This window comes from Ciconia boyciana, chromosome 3 (genome assembly GCF_034638445.1).
Source record: "Ciconia boyciana chromosome 3, ASM3463844v1, whole genome shotgun sequence".
Classification (NCBI taxonomy): domain Eukaryota; kingdom Metazoa; phylum Chordata; class Aves; order Ciconiiformes; family Ciconiidae; genus Ciconia; species Ciconia boyciana.
Window position 1 is genome coordinate 65,335,690 of NC_132936.1, and position 24,353 is coordinate 65,360,042.

Genomic DNA, 24,353 nt, shown 5'->3' on the forward strand with positions numbered 1-24,353 from the left:
TTTTAACAGAAGCAAAGTAAATTCCAGTTAACTGGCAGGGCAAGGAAACTGGCTAGCAAACCAAGCCTCCCTCTTTACCTGTGTTATTAATGCGGTTATGTAGTGCTCCTCCCCAGGACCACCTGTTTTGCTTTTGTTTTGGCTTCTGGCTTCTTTCAATTGTGCGACGTACAACAGCTTCATGTCGTTCCTTAAGTACAACAGGATAATACATTTGGATACTATTGTGTTTTTAACTTAATCTTCTCATCAAACCCTGCTACCCTCCACATGGACAAAACCTAGCAGGCATCTTGGTGTTGTGTGCAAGCTTATGTGCTGCCTAAGACACAAACTCAGATGAACCATCCTAACTCCAGAACAGGATTAAGCAGTAATTAAGCCATAAATAAGTTAATATTTTAACTGTAATTTTGAAAAGGTAAGATCTGTTTGAGACCTGCAGAACTGCAGAGAAAAAACAGTGGCCCTGTTACAGCAGCCACTACACAAATACACCCTAAGGCTACTTCCCACCTCGTATCTCCCACTTACTAAATACTAGAACAGTGGGAGAGAGAGGAAACAAAAAACCACACAAGGATGAGCTGACTTACGGAGGATCACACTGCAAGTAGTTTCCAGCTTAACCGAGACAAATCAGCCAAGAGCATATTTCATTACACACTCACTTTCTTAAAGGTTTTGTTAGGGCAACTAATATTTAGCCACCCTTATACTGAATAGCTAAGAATTAACAGATAACCATACAAAACCGACCCAATCTGTATTTTTCTGCATGAGTTTGTGCAGTGTCACACACTGTAACCCAGACATGCTCAACTTAGCTGTATTTGATTCACAACAGACACTTTAAAAAGCAGTATCTGTGCAAGTAAGGCTTAAAATCCTGTTTTGCACGCTCTCTCATACCGACTGTGGTTTATGTTGCATTCTTCCCATCAACTCTTAAAGAAAAAGTTTGATAGTACCGTATCTTATGGTAAAAGCAAGATGAAAAGTGTTTTCATAACATTTATTCTTACCTTATCCTCTTCTATTCTCTGCCTTCGCTTTTCTTCTACGGCAGCTCGCCTTCTCTCTTCCTTTAATCTCTGCTCTTCTAGCTTCTTTCTGCGTTCCTCAAGGTGTTTTTCATAATGTTGCCGGGCTCTCTCTTCTCTTTCTAGCCAGACAGATTCTCTTGCAGCTGTGAGAAAAATCAGAAATAAAAAGTATTAACATGCTATATGTCATGAAGTCTTTAATACTATTTGAATAACCCAAGCTAAATGGAAAAACTTTTGAACTCATTTTCTTAAAAAGACATACAGAATATCCTAATCTTTCCTCATGTATTAAAACGTTGTGTACCCTGGTCACACATCAATTTAATTTCATCTCAATTTACTTACTATGAATTACCACCAGAAATAGTTAAATTATTTGAGCATATAATTTCTATGTGGAAGAAAGGATTTTTTGTTAGTTTAAAATACCTAAATACTTAAGTCGGATATATGTGAACAAACTTTTGTTGTACAAACCACAATAATTCTCTGTATCTCTTGCTGTAAAAAGAAAGATAAAACTATCACCACTATATAACTTTACTGATCAATACAGATCTCTTATGACAGAAGTGGCTGGGATGATAATTCTAGCACCTGCACTGTTAGCCATACCAACAGCTGACCAGAAGGAAACAAAGAAGTCAGTCTAAAGGTGAACTTTAATCTGTCATATAACTCCACTGCTGCAGAGCTCTGAACAACGTGTTTCAGAGATGCTAATCAAGAAGCACTATACAAGACAAATTTTGCACCCCATCAGGGTCTGAATTTTCATGAAGGTACTATCTGGAACACGGGCTCAAATTTTGGTCCACATGAAACCATCTACATATGATACTCTGGACCTCTCCCCATTGCTGTCTTAAAAGCTTCAGGTCCCAGAAATTTTTCTGTTCTAAAAAAACCTGTTACTTGCTTTTTAAAAAATCCCAGACATTTGATACCTCTGGATCTTCATGAACTGACAGATGGGAGTGCAGGAAGAGATGCATGTGAAGGTCACGAGACAAACATCACCGAGAACCACATTAGAAAACCATACACAGAAGGAGCTCATTGATAACACAGAAGCAACAGGGAACCAGGACAGCAAAGTGTCAAAAAGACTTTCAATTTCCAAGGCCACCAATGTAAGGAAGTTCTCTACCCAAGTCTGAGACAGTATTTTTAAAATTCAATCTGGGGAAAAAAAGAAAAAGAAAAAAAAAAGAAAAAGAAAAAAAAGAAAAAAAGAGCCTATTGTTTTAATCACATACTCTAGAACAGCAACTCCAGCCTTCAATTAGCAGAGATATTTGTGTTGACACAACCACATATCAAAACCAAAAAACCCCAATACTTCTAGGTGTTCAGAGCAGACATTGCAATCACTTCTTATAACACTAGGACTCATCTTCACCAAACTGCTCTTCTGTACTCTTCTGCCTACTCAAGCAAATCCCACCTCACCTAATAAAGAACTTCGATTGCACTCTAAACCTTATATACTTGTATACGGAGTCTCGCGAAAAATCTCTACCCTGAGCAGACCAGTTCATATGTAGAGTATCTCCCTTAAGAAAACCATGATGAAAACTCAGATGTCAAATACTTTGCTGAGAAAAGCAGACAGCATGTTTAGCTTTGCTGTGGTATACAAACTAGCAGAGAGGTATTTGTTCAGCAGCTACAAGCAACCATAAGACACCTTCTTGGCAAGATGAGTGAAAGTTCAGCAAGATGTTTGCAGGAAATTTCACAATCATAGCTAGAATAATTACAACGACAAGGAATAGTACAGTTGCTTAGATAATTATTAACAATAGGTGTGAGAAGCGACACCTACAAAAGTAAAATACTAATGCAAGAGCCACCAGAGCTTCCAGGCCAACTGAAATCTACAAAGGCTCCTTCTTCTATATTAAAGCCCTACAACATAACAAAATAGAGCCAAAATTGGTATTTCAAATGCAAGAATAATTTGCAAACCAGAAACATGCATCTGCTGCACCTTCTTGGGAGCCAATAGCTCACCAAGAGAATGGATGGACAGAGAGATGGCTCTCTCTATGGCCTACCCTTCTCCTGGGACTTTATGACCCCTCATGATGCTGTTCTATTGCTCAGGTCCAGAGAAGACTGAGCCCACCTTTTCCAAGAATTTGGGTTACATCCTGACCAACTGAAGTGTAAGACATATCAGCTCTGAGGTACCGTCCCCTCTTTTTGTCTTTGCCTTCTGCTTAACAGTCCAGCGTCGCTAACCAATGCCTTGGGCAGAACCACTGTCAGCCTGTCACCAGAAAGGTAGTGATTTTTGCAAAAGCTTGCTCTTCCTGTTAGCTTCTGCACAGCTAGATTGCAGAATAGGGTCAGTCTAAGAATAAGCAGCCACAGTAGTGAACTGTACTGTTCTTTCCACTTACTCTACGTGCATTTATATTGTTTCAAATAGGTGATTTCACCTACTACTTTTTCAAAAAAAGAAAAAATACTTATTATCTTTAATACCATCTAAAAACTGGCAAAAGAAATTTCTAAAGTGCTTACACTTAAAGGGAAAAAGAATAAAGAGTACCATTAATCTTTGAATTCTGCACTGCAAACATTTCATGTTAACTCCTTCTTTCTCCTGAATCTTTGATGAAAGTTTCAGAGAAAGTTAACACTTACTATTACAGGATAGGACTGCTCCAGATCTCCCTATTCGAAGCACACACATTTTAAAATTCTATTAACTTTTATCTGTTTTAGCAAGGTTTCATGACCATTTTAACCAAAATGCTGGCTGCCACCAAGAGGAGCAGCATTTGCCCTCCTCTAGGCCCTGAGTTTGTACTCTTCCTCCCCGTGCTGGCAATGTTGCTCATGGGACTGAGCTCAGTCGGATCAAGGAAACAATCTGGTTAAAACCAGGTTGCTTCCATGCCTTTTTTCTTCCAACACTTAGCTGCAGCTGGTCCTGGTGAAGATCGGTCAGTCCAGGCAGATGGGTGAGCAGACATGCTTCCAAGTGGGTTTAGGGGGTTCTGAAACCAGAGGAAGCCTTAGGGCAGAAACGGGACTGCTGAGCAGCGCAGCACAGCCTGCCTGAGCTCTCCTGAAGCAAGACAGCACTCAGTAGTTTGCTAAATTCGACAGCAGGTCAGTGCAATACATGCAGAGAAGCTGATTTTACCTTGTTGACACCAGACTAACTCAAACCCAACCTACACCTAAAAGGAAGTTTACAGAATATGGCTTTTCTGTATTTCACAGATTTATGAAAGTCTCTGCCGCAAGCTCTCAGTTGTTGCCTAATTCCACATGTATTAAATCCAAAAGTCTTTGTCTCATCTTCAAAGACTTCTGCAGTTCTGTTTTGAGCAATATCACATTCCTGTTTCTCTGACAAGTCATACTCCTAGCTTAGGATATGTTTTCTCCAAAAATTAATTCTTTCTCCTCCATCAACAGAACCAATTACTATATACCGGACATCTGTCTGAAGACAGAAGTTTCACAAAAGGCACAGTGAGTCTGGGAAATCATGCTTATTACTCATGAGGACACAAAATGGAGGAGAGAGACACTCACAGCTTGAGTTTATGGGCCTGAACAGGTAAAATATTTTACTTCATAAAACCAAAATTTGAACAGAACTTAACTAATAATACACTGTGAACAACACAATACTTTTAATACTTTTCCCCATTTCAACACTAGGTTTTTATCTTCTTTTTCCTTAAATAATTGTTCATTAGTGCTAGACTGCAGTAATGTTAAATTACTGTTAAATGCCATTCCTGGAGGATATGGTATAACTCTCTCCTTCTGTTCTTTCTGTATAATTACTTCCTGTGAGGCTTCTCCTGCTAGTTTTCATCTTCAGAATTGTTTCTTAAGTCTAGTGTTATATTTCATTTCCGATACAGAAACGTTTAGATGGTTTGTTTCAGTTCTGAGGACAGCATTGCACAGATACATATAGATGCAGAGCTTGTAATACTTGAACTTTAAAAAGGTGTATGATTTTATGGACTTATTTTATTCTAACATGCACAAACTATAACATTTAGTCTTAATTTCCAATCTTTATTATTTGTCTATCTATAGATGTCACAGAAATGGATCTTGGGCAAGGAAAAGAAAAAAAGAATCATTCCCTATCCTCCTCTTAAAAGGAAATCTGGAGTTAATTTCATTTATTGCATGCAAAATTTGCATAATTTGATCTTTGTTATAAGCTTTAGCTTCCCTAGCTAACCATTCAAGAGTGGAACTAGATTATTCCCTTATGCAACATCATATGTTTGCAATCTAAGTTAGACCCACCTTCACATAGCAAATGCTCTAGTAAAAACATTAGACATGGTGACAGCATCCTGTCACCATGGTGGTATACAAGTGAAGTAAAAAAAAAAATAGTTCACAGACCCTGTTTTATAGGCCCTGAACACACTAAGTAACCCAAACAATGTAGTTCAAAACTGGAGTTCAACCAAATCATTTTGCAGAAGTTTTGAAACATCCATTCTCTTTGAAAAAGCTAAGAGCACCTAAGGAGCTTAGTAGCACATACATGTCATGGAAGTCCATCTAGCCGCAGCATGTTGGCTTTTACTCACTAGTCACTTACGTATGTACTCTAATGATCATATCAAGACAAGCCACTGCTGTGAGCCAAAAAGACTTCCACAGATCCTGAGATCATCTGGATCTTTTGTGCCTGGAATCTGCTTGCAATAGCAACCCAGCATGAAAAGGCTTTTTGGTTTTCTACTGAAAGTAAAGCACTTCCTGAAGGATACAAGAAATTAAGAAAAGCAAGAAGAAAAAACAAACAAACAAAAACTTTCTTAACTGATGTCACGGGAATATTAATTTGCCTATAAAAGACATGGAGATTGTCTGCTCTTTCTGTCACTAATGTAAATGGTTAGACCTTGTTGGAGCATTCTTTGCAGCAATTTCCATAGGCTTCAGCCTGTCATGTTGTTTAGAAAAAGTAATGAAAATAGTACTTTCAAGATTAAATTCAGGAAGAGAAAGGCTGAAAACATTTTTATGTTTCGGTATGTAAAAGAGTTAACTTTCACATACACTCTCACTGCTGGGAAGACAATCAGAATGCTAAACCTCTGGATACAACACTAACCTTCAACTTTCTGCTCCTCAGAGAAGGGATGATAAAATCATACTTTTTGATAAGGAAAGACAGCTCAGTAACAGAAACACACATTAGTGATGGATTGCCAAGGCAAATGGAAGTGTTAGGCTGGAATAAATTATAACAAAAGAAATAGATCTGCTTTCAAACAAATATAAAGTTATGTCTTTCCATCACCTTTAATTTACAGGCAAAAGGCAGCAGAAAATATACACCCATCTGTTAACCTGAGGAAGCTACTAATTTTATGCTTGGACCAAGTATTTTAACTAGTACATAAATGCATGATTTATGATACATCTGTTTTCTGATAAACAGCATAACAACTATTTTCCTGAATTTAACTTTTTCCACAGATAGGGAAATAATCTTTCCTGCTTTTAAATTTTAATTACATTTCTCGTATTAGAGAATGAAAGAAGACTATCTCCTTTGTTTTCACTGCTTCCTGTATGCACTACAGACATTCTTGCATGAACTTAAGGGCTCAGTTTTTGCCATCTACAAAGTAGGTATATACAGTGACATAAGCTAGTGTCCTTAGATATGTGATTATATCTTCAGAAAAAATAAAGTTTAAAATAACATCTTTTTAGTTCATTCTCATGTCCCTATTTGTGAATTTGCAGAAACTTTTTTTCCTGCTACCCCAGATAGAAATTAACAAATCGTAGTCTAGGATAAAAATTGAAGTTTACTCAAGGGTTAAAAAAGCCTACTCCAGAGTAAAAGTTAGGGATATTAAGCCCAATTCTGAATACATAGGTGTGCTTCTAGAAGCACAGCAAACCGTGTTTCATGAGACACATACATTAAATGCCTTGCTGATAGAAGGAATCTGCAGATGAGACTACAGGAAACAGAAGGTACTTCTAAAAGGTCCAATCAGCTTGGAAGAACAGCCAATTTGCAGGATGTGGAAGGGGAAAACACCCACTTTTATGACAGCACCTCCAGAAGCTATGCCAAGAGCTATGCCCGGTGCCGAGCCAATGCTGGGCTCCAGTATGGGTACAGTCCAACAAAAAGGTTTTTTCTTGGGGCTGAGCCTTAACAACTTCATGATACTTCTCTCTCTTGTAATAACACACATTGTCTGACAGCATGAAAATCATTCAAAGAAAGCTTGGTCATCGTTCAAATAGTACCTGTATGCCAAAAGCTTAAATGGCATAGGAACAGTTATATTAAAGCTGGAAAATACAAAGAAAAGTCACAACCTGATCCTTGTTCTAGCTCTTTACTTAGTACAATCGATAAATTTGAACACAGTCATGTGATACAAGGACACAAAATTAGAACATAAAAACAAGATTTAGAAATTGAGCCCTGGCCATGCCGTTAATACCTTCTGCTTGTTTGCAAACTAGTAATGCTGGATTAGATTACAAAGCAACATAATTAAGGCTGTATTTCTGGCACCTCTGAAGTGAAGAACAGAGCAAAAGAAAACAAGGTCAATCAATGAAGAAACATTCCAATATTAAGAGACACATAAGACTTGACACCAATCAATTTTACACTAGAATTAACTAATTCAATGTGGGAGATGTTAACTGCAAGCCATGTACGGTTTTTTTTGTGGAAATGATTTTGTAGTTTCTTTCCCCAGTTACGCACACAGAGCGCCATTCTTTGCAGCAGTTTTAGGCTGTGAGGAAAGGGGGAACATGCATTAAATGTCAAAGCCTTGATTTTCCCTTTATCCATGTGAAGCAAGGGGAGGTCCCTCCAGCTCCTCTTTTGCTGTCCCTTCACTTTAGTCCTTTTTCTTCTGGTTTACTGCCTATGTAAAGGCAGATCAGTCTAGCACCGCCCTTCCTGAGTCTGCCTTTTGCATCCATCTTGGATGGACAGCTTACCTGAGTAAAGATCTTATAGTCTTTGTCAATCTTTCCAGACTTTATCTTTTCTGACTTTACAGCACTGACCTCAGCAATAGCTTTCTCCTCTGCCCGCTGTTTCACCTTTCCTCACTGCCAGCTCCGCACCGTCTGAGGCTGTGATCGCCTCCTTGCTGCATTAGCAGAAAAATGCATCAGTGATGCTTTAACCGTACCTAAAAATGGGGACGTTCCATCAGACCGCAGAAATGGCTGACTGAATGAATTAAAAAGGTGAACTTCAGAGCTTAATTAAAGCTGAAGTTAATGTTAGATTCTCTAAGCCAACCCCTCCCCAGTAACCATGCTCTGAGGGACATTCAGCACAGAAATTTTTAAACTACACTTCCTTAAAAATTGTTTTCTTGTCTTATAAACCCTTCTGACACTCAAGTCCTCTGAGGGCATCACAAAATGATTCATACGCTAGGGTCACTGATTACTAGTTTCCGTGGGGCTTCTGACTGTGGAAATGTTGGATAAAGTTCAGTCCCCAAATACCAGAGAAGAGAATAAGCCAGAAAGAATTCACAGACAGAAAAAAAATTGTAATTTTTATTAATGTGATATTTTGCCTATGATCACTTCCAAATGGGAGAGGAATACATATCATAATGTGATCTTTAAAATATTACTTTAATGCTTATGCATTGTAAGTATTAAGAATTTAATGGATTTAGCCAACCTAAAATTCGGACATATTCTAAAAACTAAGATTAATAACACATTTCCTGAAATGAAGAGTTAAATCAGATGGCAGGATTGCCGTCTTTTGTTCTTGTTCAAAGCCAGAAACTAAACGAGCCATGTGTCCTTGTCAGGATCATAATTGTGATAAAAAAGGTCAGCCTTCAAGCAGGATTAGCGTAGATAAAACATGCAGAGGTCTAAGACAAAATATTTTTCTCAAGAATCAGGGACTGAGATACTGCAAAGTAAAAATAAGAAATCCCTAACTCTTCCTCCTTGCTAGGCCACTGTCTAAAGCTATCAGAATGAAACCCATTTTAAAATCCCAGTAGCTTTCCCTGTTGAAAAACACATTTTGATTTTTCTTTCCAGTTATGGAGAACCAGGTCTATGCTAATAAATAGAATGTACCCAAAGACCAACTGGCATAGAACAACTTTCACCTGTACTACTGAACTTCTACCCTCCAAAATGGTGACAGTACTCAATCGACACATGAGGAAAAGTCCATGGGCCTCCCCTGCCAATTCCCAAACCTCGTCTGGGAATCAGCGAGGAGACAGCTAGTTGGCTGGAGCCAAAACCCTTCCGGGATCCATCATAAGAGTTTAATAGCAAGAACAATTGAGTTTCTGCACTAGGGAATGCTCTTCAGCACTGTTTAATATCCTAGTACAGATACAAGAAATATGGCAGTTAAGGGTGAAGCCCCCCTACTGAAAGAGCAGTAGCTTTTACTAAACTTTTCCAGTTTGACCAGGCCACCTGCCATGTTTGCCTTCACAAACAACTCAGTTCTGACGTGTCTCTCACAGCCTCCAGTGCCAAAGCAAGCCGGTCAGCCTGACACACGTGAAGAAGGAACCATACTGCTGAGCTGGAGCCAGAAGTATGACAGCTCCCTTCATTCTGTCCTCTAAGAACAGCCCCGTTTGACAGCTATCACTGCCTCTCTTGTGATTCCTGTCTTGCACGACCCAAGAGTCGGTCTCACATGGAGACATCCTATACTCGTATTTTAAAGGATAGATGCTAACTTCACGTATAGGCACTGTGGTAAAGAGTGCTAGGAGAAACAGCACAAAATGAAAACATGATTACTAAAGAGCAAGCGACACATTGGAAGCATTATTTATAAAATCAAGTAAAGATTACCTTAATAATCCTTTAAAGGTCTGAATGCACATGTCAACAAGTAATACACACATTACCAAATGGTCAGGGGAATAAAAAACTTGAAGCAGGGCTGCTAAGCAATTCCTTTATTTCTGCCCACATGAAAAGGAAAGTCTACAAGAATAAAGCTAAAAATCAAAAAATCGATACCACTTACTAGTCATGGAAAACACGAGTTGCACAGAAAAAAGCCAAAGAATTCATCTTTCAGAAGTGTTGGGATGGCATGTCAAAAGCAATGCCTTTCCTACAGTGAAGGAACTAAAAACCCCTTCCTCCTTGATGGGGTGATTAGCTGAAATAACATACATGTCCCTGTGTGCCTTCTACGTTTTTAAAGGAAGTTCCAAAATTAGACATGAATATACTAAGGTGAAAGGGGCATTTTTGTAGAAGCCTTTTTGTTCTTTACAATTAGGTAGCATAACGTGATGCTCAAGAAACAGCAGATACCAGTAGTCCCACCACATATATGCTATATGTATCCAGACAACAAAAGTGACAGCACTCATCTTTTCTACTCCCTAAACTCTCATTAAAAAGAGAAGAGGTAGACACCCAAGAGTAAGTAAAATAAGACTGCCAAAATACCACTGCCAGGTGCAAGCAAATCCTCAAGAGTGCAGAGCACATACTGACCCATTATACCACAGTGAAAGCCACATCTACCACAGCACAGCGGAACTTGAAAAAAATTAAAGCTTGAGAGTAAACAAAAGGGGGGAAAAAATAGGTCTCAAATCTACCCTTCTGTAACATCAGAATATTGCCCAATAAAGAAGCATAATCATTATTAAACTGATACTCCACATGATCTCAACAGAAGGGCTGAACAACTTAATTTTCATGAAAAGATAATGTGACCTCCTGCTGTTCAAGTTGCTGAAAGTACAAAACTAAATTGTTAGATTACTACCAGCTCTACACTTACAGAACTGAGCACTGTCTTTTTTTTGGCATCAGAGAATAATTTCACTTGAGGTATGACTGAAATCCTCAACTTCTGCTTAAAAAGAAGCTTTTGCTAAACTTGACAGATCCCCTGAATCAGAAGGAGAGGAATTAAGTTTAAATCCACCTTAATTCTATAAAAAAAATTCCTTCCTTCAGTTGCTTTACTGTTGCATGACTGATGTCCCAGTATTAACAAAATCCAACTCTAATTTTCAGCAAGACACATTTATGTAACGACATTATACAACTTTATGTTTAAGATAGACAGCTTTGGCATTCTTTGCTATGGTTCACATGACATGAGTGACTGATTATCTAGGTTCTGCACTAAAAAAGTGAAGCTTGCATGCCATTGTAAAAATCATTGCTTTGCTGTACTGAAACACAAATCTCAAAAGACAGCTCCTCAATCATAATGTTAGAAGACAAATACACAGATGAAAGTACAACGCGACTTTCAATTTTCTTGTTAGTTCAAAATAATTCTTCATGCAAGAACACACAATACACTCATACATCATGAGGACACACAGAACTCTCCCATTTAGAATGAAGGATTCCATGTCAACTTAAAAAACCCTATGGTTTGATGTTGCTTTTAAAATATGTCACACAAAATGACACATTTCTCAACAGGACTCACGTCCTTCCAGTAGCAGATATTAATTTATCAACAGCTACAAAAATCAGAGTTCAGGAAAACTTAAGGAAAGCATCTCTCTCTGCACTTGAATACAGCATTGTTACTACACAAGGACTGAACCTGAAAAAAGAACAAATTAAAAACATGGAGGTGTCATCTATGACAAATCAATTAAAATGGGCCAGTAACCTCCATTTGCTCTAGAACCTGAAGAAATTAAGCCTATGCATACCATCAACCTCAACTCCAGGAACAGCTTTTTAGGAACTGGCAAACATCCTGTCACGTTATCCCCTTGAGCAAGCCAAAACCAAAGCTTTCTTTTTCCCCTCCAAAACAACCCTAGTGATTCATGCATGGCTAGTATAATGTTATATAGTGCTGTAAAGAAGGAAGGATATTAATGCTATTAAGACCTAGATGGCAATAAATCATGGCTCTCCAGGTTAGAAAAAGCAGCATAACTCTGGCTGGAGTTATGATATGGTTCTATAAACTTACAGAAGCTAGAAAATGGAAATAAAGAACTCCTGTTTCTCAAACGATAAGAACAATGCAGCATCCAAAGAAATCAGGGTGAACATGTAAAAAGTAAGAGGAAATACTTGTGTTCCCCAGCTTCCAAACTGCCACAGAATGTTGTGGCAGCCAAACATAAATAGTTTCCAGAAAGCCCTCAATTTGGCTTCACATAACCATAATTCTCCCACCACCACACTCCGTATACTGCCCATCACTAGCCACTTAAGTAACCTTCACCTTCCTTATTCACCCGAATAGTTTTATGCATGCTATGCATAGATGATATTTTATAAGATATTGAGCACATCTACTAAAGGTTTTACCTGACAAAAATCCACGTTTACGTAGAAAAATTCAAACCATACACTGGCAACATATTCTGCAATTCTATTTTAAGGCAATAAAGGATGCATTCAACATATTAAGATGTCTAATCTTAATTGGTAAAAAAATTCTAAAACTCGAAAATTCCATTTACATCAGTGAAGCTTCCTTGCATGATTTGAGAAATCAACCCATTTTTCATTCAGATTCAAAAAGGTAAGTAATAGGTATGTGACAGGTATAGCAATGATTAATCCCAAGATGTGCATGAAATAGAAGATCTACTTTAAAGATGTAATAGCATATCTAAAGTGACATTATTGCATACCTAGCACAATCAGTTTGCTGAATGCTGCTAAAAGCAAACTGGCAGAAATATTGCATGCGGATGATAGTCCATTAAAAAAAGCCAAACAATAAAAAACAAACAATATAGAGTATGCCTTACCTAGCTGTTTTTCTCGCTCTTCTCTCCTTTCTCTAGCAAGCCGTTGCCTGTCATCAACCTTTAGTATTGTTGGATGATCTGTAAATGGAGGGAGGGGGAAAATATTAGGCATATAGCATGAAATCAAATAGTACCATAAACAAGCTTTTAGGGGAATGACCATTAAACAACTCTCTTTATTCTACTTCCAAAATAGATCACATTTCCAGAAATCCATCTTATGAAAAAAGATGGAACAATTAAAAGAATACAAATGTGTTCTAACTATCAAGATGTAAAACACTCCCAAAGAATGGACTAAGTTGTAACTCTGAATTCCAAGGAAGACTATTGCCTGTGAAAACCCAAGAAGCTTTGTTTGCAAGCCTGTAACAAGTCAATTGCTTGAGAGCATTCTGACAAAATACTGTCTATTATTCCATAACCTCTCTCCAAAATGCATCCACAGGAAATTCTACTATAATGCAGCATCCTCTTCCCATCAGTATTGCCTCAAAAAACCCAATAAGCCCTATTTCACAACACTGAAGAAGCTCAGAACTCAAGCAAACAGGTTGGATCAAAACACTGTAGCAGTTCTGGTTGAGCTTCTGAAGATAGCATGATACTGATCTCCACGGATGTTTGCGTGCACATGTGTTAAAAGCTCAGGCGAACATGTCAAGACAGCACATCACATGCATGGACTGGTACACCAGTAAAGTAAGATGATAGTTTCCTCAACTATCCTTGTAGATTGAAAGTTAGCTACAAAATTTCTTTAAAAATATCTGCAACTGGCCACTTGGATCACAGCAATAAGACTAAGAATAATATGAAAAATCTGTGTCAGAGCCCAGGCTTGACTATAAAAATTCAGGCTTGGTTGGAAAAACATCACTTGCTCAGTGAGTTCTCTGGAAAACAACAAAATGCTAAACAGCTAGCATCCTACTTCCAGCCTCAGCAGTGGAGCTGTTCCAGACAAAAAGGGAACAAAATCCAAGTTACCAATTCATCTCAGCATGCTGCCAAAACTAATTTCCTACTCATCCTTAGCCTGTTCTGTTAAACCTGGAAAGCTGCTCATTTTATGCTTTTTCACTAGTACTGAAAAAGTCTGCTTTGAATAAAAACATAAGTGAACAAAAAACCCCACAGAAAAATCAAAAAGATTTCTGGGTACAAAGAAATGGTCTGATTTACTTTAGTATTGAGGGGAACTCAGTTTTTAAGCATTTTAAGATAAAGAACTACCTAGAATACTGTCATCACGGAAGCGCACATAAAAACAAGACAACAGATCCTTTCCACTCCGCAGTGCAAATACACAAGTAAGCAATTTGTAAAAACACGTGAAGTCAGCCTATTTGTGTATAGACTGCATACCTATGAAAAACGTTTCTAGCAAAACAATACAATGGGTCATAAAAACAAGGTTAAAGACATTTGCAAAAATAAATCCCTGCAGTGAGGATGTGCTAGACAGATTTTGAATAGTTATTTGAATATGACAAAAAAATCAGTAATGCACATTTCATACTCTAACAGAAGTTTCTGCATGAGGATGACAGGATTTCTTGGATAAAAGAGTTCACTGACAACTAGCTTCAGTTTAATTATTCTTGAATGCTCATCAGTGAAAAAACTATAACCTCAACAACAGTCAGAAACTACAGCCATTAATGGCATTAACTACTAATGGCATTAACAGTGATGCAAAGTAAGAGCTGCAAGGAGAAAACCCATTGCATAGTTGGTAGGAAGAAGAACATTCAAACATTATAGCCCCAATGAAAGGTGCAACAAGTGAACAAGTCACCAGCAAAGACAAAAGGTAATCCATCACCCAGTTACAAATCAAACCTTTAATGTTGGTTGAATAGCACACAGTGCTGCCATTTATGAAACTACACCTAGCCATGCCATTGATTTGTCCAATGTATGGTGTAGATTAACATCTGCCTGATGTTAAGAAGTGTGCTGACTTGCATGCAGTCTCTTCAGCATGCAGACACAGGTCAAAAGGGTAATAATATTCCTTCTCTCTCATGGCTGGCACATGAGATTCACAAAACATGAATTTCTGTAGCATGAGTAATTAGTGCTAGTGGAATAATGCACACCCAATATGAATTCCCCTGGAAAACAAGGATTCCCTTCCAGGGCTGTCAGCAAAGTCAATGTAACGTCAAGTTGACAGAGAATGATGAGACACTGGGGAATAACATAAAATCCTGCTTCTTTCAGAATGTACTATTCTCCTTCCAGGTTTTTTTTTCCCCTTTCTTGAAAGAAGAGATTTCCCTATCGGGGAGAAGCAGCAATTCTTCAAAGAGGCAGGAGGGTTACAGGGACAGGCAAACTGAAAAGGCCTCCCTTAAGAATTCCTAATTATAAGCAATGGAAGGAATAAAATAATTTTTTAAAGCTGCCCTCTGCCATTCTTTTTGAAGATACCCAATTATTTTTTCTATATCACATACCTGATAGTGTTCATACGCACACACGCAGCCCCTCTCCCAACACCCCAGGATGTTAGAACAATCCTAAAGAATTCACATTAAGTTGCAGGCTATGTAGAGCATAAGTATGTCTTCAGTAACAAGCTATTTTGCATACATTTGGGAGCACAAAGAACTAAATCAATATTGGCACAAAGATGGGGATAACACCTTTGTAGCAGACCAGCATTGCCTTTGCTCTGCTAGAAGCTGGAGCATACATTACTGGTGCAAATCTTACATTGTTAATTAAAATGTCTTTTTGCCTTGAAATGCCTTGAAAATGATCCTTCATAGTTTGGCTACAAGCCCAATCTCCAACAATTGCATTCTGAATCCAGCTGATCTGCTGACACCCCCAGTACATTGCTTCAATAGCTTCAAATTGTGGCAGAACAAGAAAGTTCACACTGGGCCTGCTCCCCATTTTCTCTCTCACATCTCTGCTCATTAACAACCTGCCAGGCAAATAACTGGGGGACTGGCATTTCTTCTTATTCAGTAGGAATACCAGGACAAACACACAAGGTACTTTGTACTCTCTTTTGCTCATATTTGTCATCAGGCAATAGCTTTAAGTTGCTGCACAAGGAGATGCGAAACATGTCATTTGCAACAAATCCTGCAAGAATTTCTCAATTCTTACAGAAATAATTGGGCATATACAAAGCCTTACAGAGAACACTCCAGAAGACCCACATGTTGCTGTAGAAGTTGCAGTCTGGTTATGATGTCAATGTGTGTGAACTCATGCTCAGCAACCTATTTCACTGCACTTCCATAACACACAAATGCTTAATATTAGGCCTGAGACGGATGTCTGGAGATTAAATAAGCCATAGTTCTATAAAAGGGAAATTAATTTTGTAACTATTGCTGGAAATTAAGCCTCTAAACTACATATGAAAACAGTATTTTTCACACACTTGCAATACTTACTGTTAGTTCAAAATTATTTTTAAGAATTTACTAGTTCATTTAAAAGATCTTAGAAGCCATGAACAGTATTTTGCAGAAATTCAGCACTGAAATGTCAGTCAGTTTTGATCCCTAATTATATTAACAAAAGGAAAATACAAGCTTTTCAAACCTTCTATATGATCAATACTCACTGAACACAGTTGACATTTGTAGAAATCAGGTTGTAATTTTGCTAAATTAGTAATTGTCATATGTACTTACTACATATGGCCACTTTCTGTGGCTCAGACAACTATCAGCTGCATTCAGTGTGACTTCGAAAGTCAGACTACTACTATTCTTTATTTCCATTTATAATCCTCTCAATCTCTTCTCACAAATGGCTGCTTCCCTTCTGCCCTTGACTCCTAGGGTGCTAGTTTCTTGTACTAAAGAAACTAAAAGGGATATCAAGTGGAAAACAACAGCCAGTTTGATGTTAGTTCACAGGGGTGCTGCAGGGAAAAAGAAATGTAAGCCAGAGCATTATTTGAAAAGATGTATTGCTTGGATCTCAAACTCTCCTCCCTTTGTACTGCAATGCACATGTTCAGAGTTGCCTTGGACTCCTAATATTTGTTCAGCCTGTAGACACCTTCCAGACAATAACGACATTGTTTATAGTGACAGCTGTCACTCCTGCTGCAAACTGTTTGGTTTTTAACCAAAACACTGTTTGACACAAAATTCATATGCAGTCTAAAGAAAAAAAACCAAACAAACAACAACAAACCCCAAACAAACAAAAAAACAAACCACCAGCTCTCAGGAATTCTGTCTTCAACACAGATTCTCACCATCTTGGTGCAGAGCTAAACCCTACACACATGCCTATGCCCTCCCTCTCTCCTGCCCCAGGAATTTTGCGTTCCTTCTACACATCAGCATAGAAGAAGAGAATATAGGAGCAGCTAGGACACCCTCCTGAGAATGAAAACTGGGATTAAACTACTGCAGGATGAAGTGGACATTGAACACTGTTCAACCCCAAGAGTTCTGTTTTCGCTGTGGAAGTGGGTAATGTTATCTCTGTTCTCTCCTCTTTTTCCCCATTGCCTTTCTGATTGCAAGCAGCCATGAATGCTGCACTTTGTGCCGGACTCAGAGCTGCCTGGCAGAGCACACGAAGCGTGCTCTGAACACAGACAGCACTGGGATCCCCTCTGGGGACATAGGCCAAAAGGTACCCAAGTCTGGGGATACAGAAGAGTCTGCCAGTACTAAAGAGCCACTGAGCTGCCAGGCTGTCAAGGAGCTGAAACAGGGGTGCTTACAATGTGTCTAGTCCTCAGCAACACAAGCACATATGCTTTCTCAGCATCTATACAAGATTGTTATTAACTTCATATTTTAAGCTTGGGTACCTGAATTGCAATACAGGCAGAACTCAGGTATTTAAGTGCTCTTCTGGATCTTGGTCTAATCATGCAAGTGTAACAGACTCATGGCATCAGGGATTACATTACGTATTTTAGTACATAGGCTTTCAACTGTGTAAGTGAACAGTGAATTAAATCCACACAATGTACCGATCACATATGGTGAAGTAATGACAAACACCTGCCCACAGCACAGAGTATATTACAGAATATGGTATGCTTTGTGATAAGTGAAGAAATGTCTTAACAGAAGCATATTTATATAAAGCTATAAATACTTTGCTACAGCAGATAATTCTCATGCAAGCATAGATGCAAGTATAGTGGCTTCTGTTGCCTTATCTCACTTCCCAACCCTCATTCTTAAACTGTACTAAAATAAATGTACATTTTTTTCTGTTTTGCTTCTTTGCAAACAACCAGAGACTCCAGCCTAACTAAATGTGAACAGTCACTGATACCAGTTTTGACTGAAGCAGTACCAGAGGTATAAAAGCATAAAATGTTTTAAAAGTTCCTAGGAAGACAGCTGTTTTTCATACCATTGAAGCAAACAGCCTTATTATGAGAAGCATGTGGAATGGCTGACGTACCTGGTTTAGTTCCAGTGTTGCTTTGTCCTGAAGTGACTTTCTTGTCTTGTATTTTAGAACCTTCATCTGCTGAAATAAGGAAGAAAAGGAAAGAGATTAATTAGTGAAATTACTAAACAACAGCTCAACCACTCTATTATAATGCAACTTAAACATTGCTGAATTCCCTTTAAAACAAGATCGTTCTGAAATACCATTTTAATATCATTCTACAGGTTTTTGCATAGAAAAAACCCTGAAGGTTACACAGAAAACCTTGAAGCCACAATACAAGTTCCCCTTTCAAGTTGAGGAAAGAGGCACAAAAATATTCCATTTTAACAATGTCACTATTAATAAGTTGTATGATCTTTTTTCCATACTATGCTAATGCTATACATGCAGCTAATTTTTCCTCTTCCTTCTCAGTGACGCTTTGGAAACCACTACTTCCAAAGAACAGCAGCCTTTAATATATATATATATATATATATATATATATATATTTAAATCAAATTTCCCTTGGATGAAGCTGGACTAATCACACTGATATAAGCAAATTAGTGGGAACAACAGAATGAAGCTTCAGAGTGACTTTGAAGAAGCAAACATTCAAACATATTGCAATGTTTGGATGCAATGAGGAAACCGTGTTGCTAAAGGTGACTTGCAAATCCTAGGTTTCTAAAGGTATGGTACAAGATACTAGTAAAAAGTTCACATACTCTTTAAAAATTACTAACACACTCATTACCCAGAACTGAAGAGAGGACAATTTATGACCTGAGTGAAACGTAACAGCGAAGAGATTCCCATTATCTTCAAAAGACTTTTGATCAGGTCCTGTCAGTCTAGAAAGAAGTAATTCTGCAGCTCTGAATGCCCTTTCAACAACCATTTATAAAGAAAAACCGAAAGATTCGTTATCATGCTTCAAATCACAACCATATCCTTGGCTCAACATCTAGTTAATTAAAAGCCAAGCCAGGAAATTAGACGCCATGATTTTCTCAGCTTACAACTCATCTTCGTGTCCAGCAGCCCCACTATAGGAGTGCTTGAGTCCAGAACACTGCAATCTGGGAAGAGTCTAAAGACAGTCAGAATTCTAAGAACCCTTCCACAAACAGCCTGAAAGTATTTGCAAGCAAGGATAAAAACACAGTTGTATCAAAAAAGCTTAGGGGAGGAAAAAAAACCCAATTCATTTAATTTAGAATATCACTAGAAATGAAAGTTGGAAAAAAATGATTACTCCAGCTTTAAAAGCTAAATAGACATTACTGTCTTGGATCCACTTTAGAAAACATAATTTTAAAAGTTTTTTTCAGAAGGCTCCAAGCAATTTCCTATGCTTGTCAGCTTTAACAATATACACTCAGGCCTTAGTGCCTCAGTGAGTTCATTCCCTACATGGCCTGACAAAAGTCTCTGTTTTCACTTTACCTCCTTCCACAGGCATATTTCTGGATGAACATAAGGGATAAAAGGTAGCAGGAGGAACTTATATGACACTTACTGTACCCTTTTTGGGGGGGAGGCAGGTGAAGGAAACAGAAAAACAGCATTGATCAAATGTTTAATGTTCAAGAGCTATGTTTTGCTATGAGCAGCATTCAAAAATCACAGCATCTCACCACAAAAAAAAAAAGTGTGAAATTTTAAATAGTTGTCAAAAAAAGACGATCCTCTCCCTGACAACTGTATTAAATCTCATGATCAACAGAAGTAACTACTGTTGAACCTAACGAATATTGATTCTAAATCACAATAAGAATTGTCACACCTTAAAGGCAGCCCAACAAAACATTTTAGTATTTTGCAGTTTTGAAGGCCTTATACAAAGGATTAGTTTGACCTATAGGTAGATGGACTGATTTTTGGCAAGATAATCTGAGCAACGCTGAACACGTACACCTCCAGGCTTTGTAGGATCTACCATTATCAAAACCCATACTTTTTCCTCTCACTGTTCCAAATGGGTGGTACTAAGCCTGAAAAAAAGTGTTTTATTCACCAGAGTAAGCGCATTTAAACTCTTTATATCTTACTACTACATTAACTTGGCGGGGGGGAGGTAAAACACACTTTCCTCCTGCCTGAATCAGCCACTTAAAACATCCTGAGAAAGAGTCCCGCTGTAATATATGGGGAGCCCACATCATGATTCCCATCAGCCTGGCCCAGAGCATCATATAGAAGAGAAAATTGTTATAAGATAGTAAAAATACTGTTTCTGAACATTAGTGAGCGTACTGATATTCTAATAGCTTCAGCACAAGTTTCTTCGCGTATCTCGTACAGTGCACGTGCATTATCTTCTTTAATCATTGTGCTATGGGATTATACAATACTCCATTAACTTCAAAACAATGGTTTAAATGCCATCCAGATCATACACTTGTAACAGAGCCCAGGTACACAGAATAGTATTTTTTTTTCCATATTTCCTCTTGTCTGACATTTCCTTGGAATATTTTGTGACACAGTATGAGTACACATTCATATGACCACTCATATGACAAGTGATGAAGAAAAGAACAGATGGCACAACCATGAATTTTAGTGACGCTGGATATTAATAAGAATTGGCACAAGTATTTAGTAACTAGTGTAGGTGTGCTCCCACATAAAATACCTCTTGCTCTAAGATACAAACAGATTAATCAGACAACTAAACATCTAAAATCCAAACCTAAATATTGACAACACCGGTTCCAGCAATACTCAGTAACCTAACACACGCCAAGAGAGACATCATTCAACTACCTAATACTTGCTTTGCTGCTTATCTTGAACCACTATCTCTACGTGGAGGGAATAAAAGTTGCATGAAGAAGTGTTAGAAATAAGAGGATATTTTACTGTGAAGCATTCTGGAAACTGAAAAGGCTGAACACAGCCTGGGTAATAGTGTAGATATATTGGGGAAGACAATCACAGCATCTGAGCTGTTGAGGCTGGAAGGGATCTCTGGAGATCATCTAGTCCATCCCCTCTGCTCAAAGTAGGGTTGCCTTGAGCAGGCCATGCCCAGCTGGATTTTGAATATCTCTAAGGACGGAGACTTCACAACTGCTCTGAGCAACCTGTGCCAGTCTTTGGCCACTCTTCCCAGTAGAAAAGTTTTTCTTACATCTGGACAGTATTTCTTGTATTTCAGTTTTGTGCCCATCATCTCCTGTCTTGCACAAAGAGGAGTCTGGCTCTGTCTTTTATTCCATGCCATCAGGTATTTCTGATATGCGGTTCTTCTGATGTTTTGTGGTTGGTTTTTTTTTTCCTCCTTCCTCTAGTGTTTTTGATGTTGAACCGAAATGCTACGTGATTTGCCCACATAAGAACCACACTGCCCACCCATCCCAATTGAAGGAGAAATCATATGGGTAAACACTCCACCCCAACCTTCCAATGATGGGAAAAGCTGTAGAGAGCTGCACCACCCCGCCTTCACTTAAAAAGAACCTGTTTCAGTGAACAGTCCAACAGCCATCCACAAATGAACTCTCCAAACCAGGATGCTCTGGTCAGTTATTAAACTTTTCTCTTTGGCCTTCCTCCCCAGGTCAGATGTTATCTAACATCTGTCCTCTTGGATAACACTTTCAGGTAAGAAAGTCAGATGAAAAGCTCTTAAGTGGGGCCTACAAGGGCTTAAAAATATGCACCTTTACCTACCTATTGGGTGTGTGGATTTCAGGGACTGCATAAAAATCACCCACTGACTGAAGAACTAGCAGAATCAAACCCTTGTTTTCTTTCTGAACACATCAATGCAACACTGTATTATTGTGGTTGGAAGCCCACAAAAAAACCCACAAGAGCTGTACAGATTACAAGCATTTGCTTTTCAGACCATGGCAAATCAAATGCATGTTTGCACAACATGAACCAGCTATACCCAGTGAGGTGAATGGCAAACCAGAACCCCCACAGGAAGGCTGGAGACCTGGAAAGATGATGTTAAAGCTCTGTTCAGTTGAGGAAGGACATCAGCCACAGGACAGAGGCAGCTGTACTACCGGGTCTCCACTTCCAGAAGTGGCATCCTCAGCAGATGAAATGCAGTGGGAAGGGGCACTTGGGGACCACAAGCAAAAGAGAGTGCTCGGACCCATGTCAGGGTCAGGATGTGCACAGCAGCTCCCAGAGAACTGCACTCTAGCAAATGTCTGAAAAGGGGAACTGTACAAGGGCTGCACAACTGTGGATGAGAGCCCAGGCAAGCCCGAGGCATGCATGCAGACAGCTACATGTGCCTGGCAGTTCAGATACGCCTCTGGGTAAAGGGTGCACTGAGCAATGAAGAGGACATACCACCTTCCAGTTTCTTGCTCTAATTCCACAAGTGAGACACAGAAGTGTTGAAGAACAGCCGGGGGGGGGGGGGGGGAGAAGCTAGAACAGAGAGTAAAGGGAAAAAAGAAAAACATCTAGCTATTCTGTCCCTGCCACTTGTCAGCTAATCCCCCAGTGAGACTGAACAGCTACTTAACTGTCAAAGAGTGCCGGGGGTGTGTGTTGGGAGATAGAGAAGGTATCAGAAGTGACAACTGAACAAATGAGTGCCTCAATCAAAAAGTGTTGCCAATATGTAGCAGAGGAAATCCAGCAATAAACTGGGACATTTAGAACAGAGTTAACTGAGAACTGCTATATTCTTTACTCCTCAGCATCCAATTCCACTACCTCCAATTACTTCCTTATGAACATTGCTCCAAAAACAAATAATAAACTCCACTCTTTAGTTCACATGCTTATTTTATATAGCATCTTATGCCAAATAAGCACAATGTAAAAATGCATAGTTTGAACTAGTCAGAATTAAGCAGAGAACAGAGCCTCCTAGGACTGTATAAGCAAGAACAAAGAAGTGAGGCTACTCTAGGCAGTTTTATCTAGCCACTGGGAACAGCGGCTGGCTAGCACGTCAATCAAGTCAGAGGTATTGCTGTGTGGGGTGAAGTGCGTTGAAAGTGCAGATACAGGTCAGAGCTGACAGAGTTTATTAGCTTAAATGCAGAACCACGTTAAGACCAAACTCCTGAATACCTGACTTGGAGTAAGAGACTGAGCATTCAGCATCTGGCCGTTCTATTCTAAACCAACAGCACTGAACTTTAAGACTAAAGAGTAAGTTTGGATGTGAAATTCTCTCTAATAGCAAAACTGGAGTGTTTATCCTACTAACAAATTCATGTGAGCCACGATCCAGGGGCTGGATACAGGGAAAACAAAATTCAACATGAATAAAAGCTTTCCCACTGCTTGTGACTTTTGCCTCTTCTTACAGCCACAGCTTATGAACAAGACTTTGGTAATTTGTACATATGTAAAAGCTACTCTCCATATTTACAGTAAAATATATCTTGCAAGCCTTCAGCGTTTCTTATTTTTTGTATTATCAATAGTGTCCATATATGTACTTAGACAAACAATATACTAAGTAATATTTTAGTGCCGTTAATTGCTCTAGAGTTAAGTACTGCATTCATTCCATACTTGCACTCCATGCTTATCTTTAACTTGTATTTTAAAATTGGAAGCTTGGCAACAAAGGACAGTGATCTCTCCAGAGATAAATAGGTCTGAAAGTTCTATGGCTGGCCAAAAATTACCAAGATGCATGCAGCTCAGCTGATAGATAAAAAGGTAAAAAACAAGCAGCTGGATGTCTAACATTAAAATCTTCAGAGGAATTCGGGACAAAGTTATGATCTGCTCTCCTCTTCAGATATGTGGGAGGCAATGAGGCTTAAAAAATACACAAGAAAAAACCCACACGCGCACTTGTTAAAGGCTATAGTTTTCACAAAATCCACTTATCAATAACAACTCTGAAATGACCCCTCAAGAGCAGCTTGGGGAGAAGCAGCCTGGCAATCTGGGTCCAGCACAGCCGGAGACAATGTTGTCTGGTATTGCTGCACTGTACTGGAAGTTGGACTGACCTTGGACAGACCAGCTTCCTTATGCTGCTGCTTCTACCAGCTGTGTCTGAGCTGAACACTGAGTCAAGGCTGCTCCTTGCTTTCATTTATTCACTGTGTAAGCATGCTCTGGAGCCCTAATCTTGTTCAGGACCTGATATGCCTTTTCATAAGATTATTATAAAAGAGTGCTTTGAGTGTACCAAGAT

General features: G+C 38.8%; 1 protein-coding gene across 1 annotated transcript in view; it reads right to left on the reverse strand.

Annotated features, from left to right (window-relative positions):
• The window catches only part of MAP7 (microtubule associated protein 7), a 107,680-nt gene that overhangs the window by 36,359 nt on the left and 46,968 nt on the right, over nucleotides 1-24,353 (reverse strand). The window contains exons 2-5 of the mRNA XM_072857923.1: nucleotides 18,236-18,304; nucleotides 12,821-12,898; nucleotides 1,026-1,189; nucleotides 79-190 (exon numbers count right to left, since the gene is read on the reverse strand). Coding sequence (XP_072714024.1) covers nucleotides 79-190; nucleotides 1,026-1,189; nucleotides 12,821-12,898; nucleotides 18,236-18,304 — 423 coding nt within the window. The remainder of the gene's footprint in view (nucleotides 1-78; nucleotides 191-1,025; nucleotides 1,190-12,820; nucleotides 12,899-18,235; nucleotides 18,305-24,353) is intronic.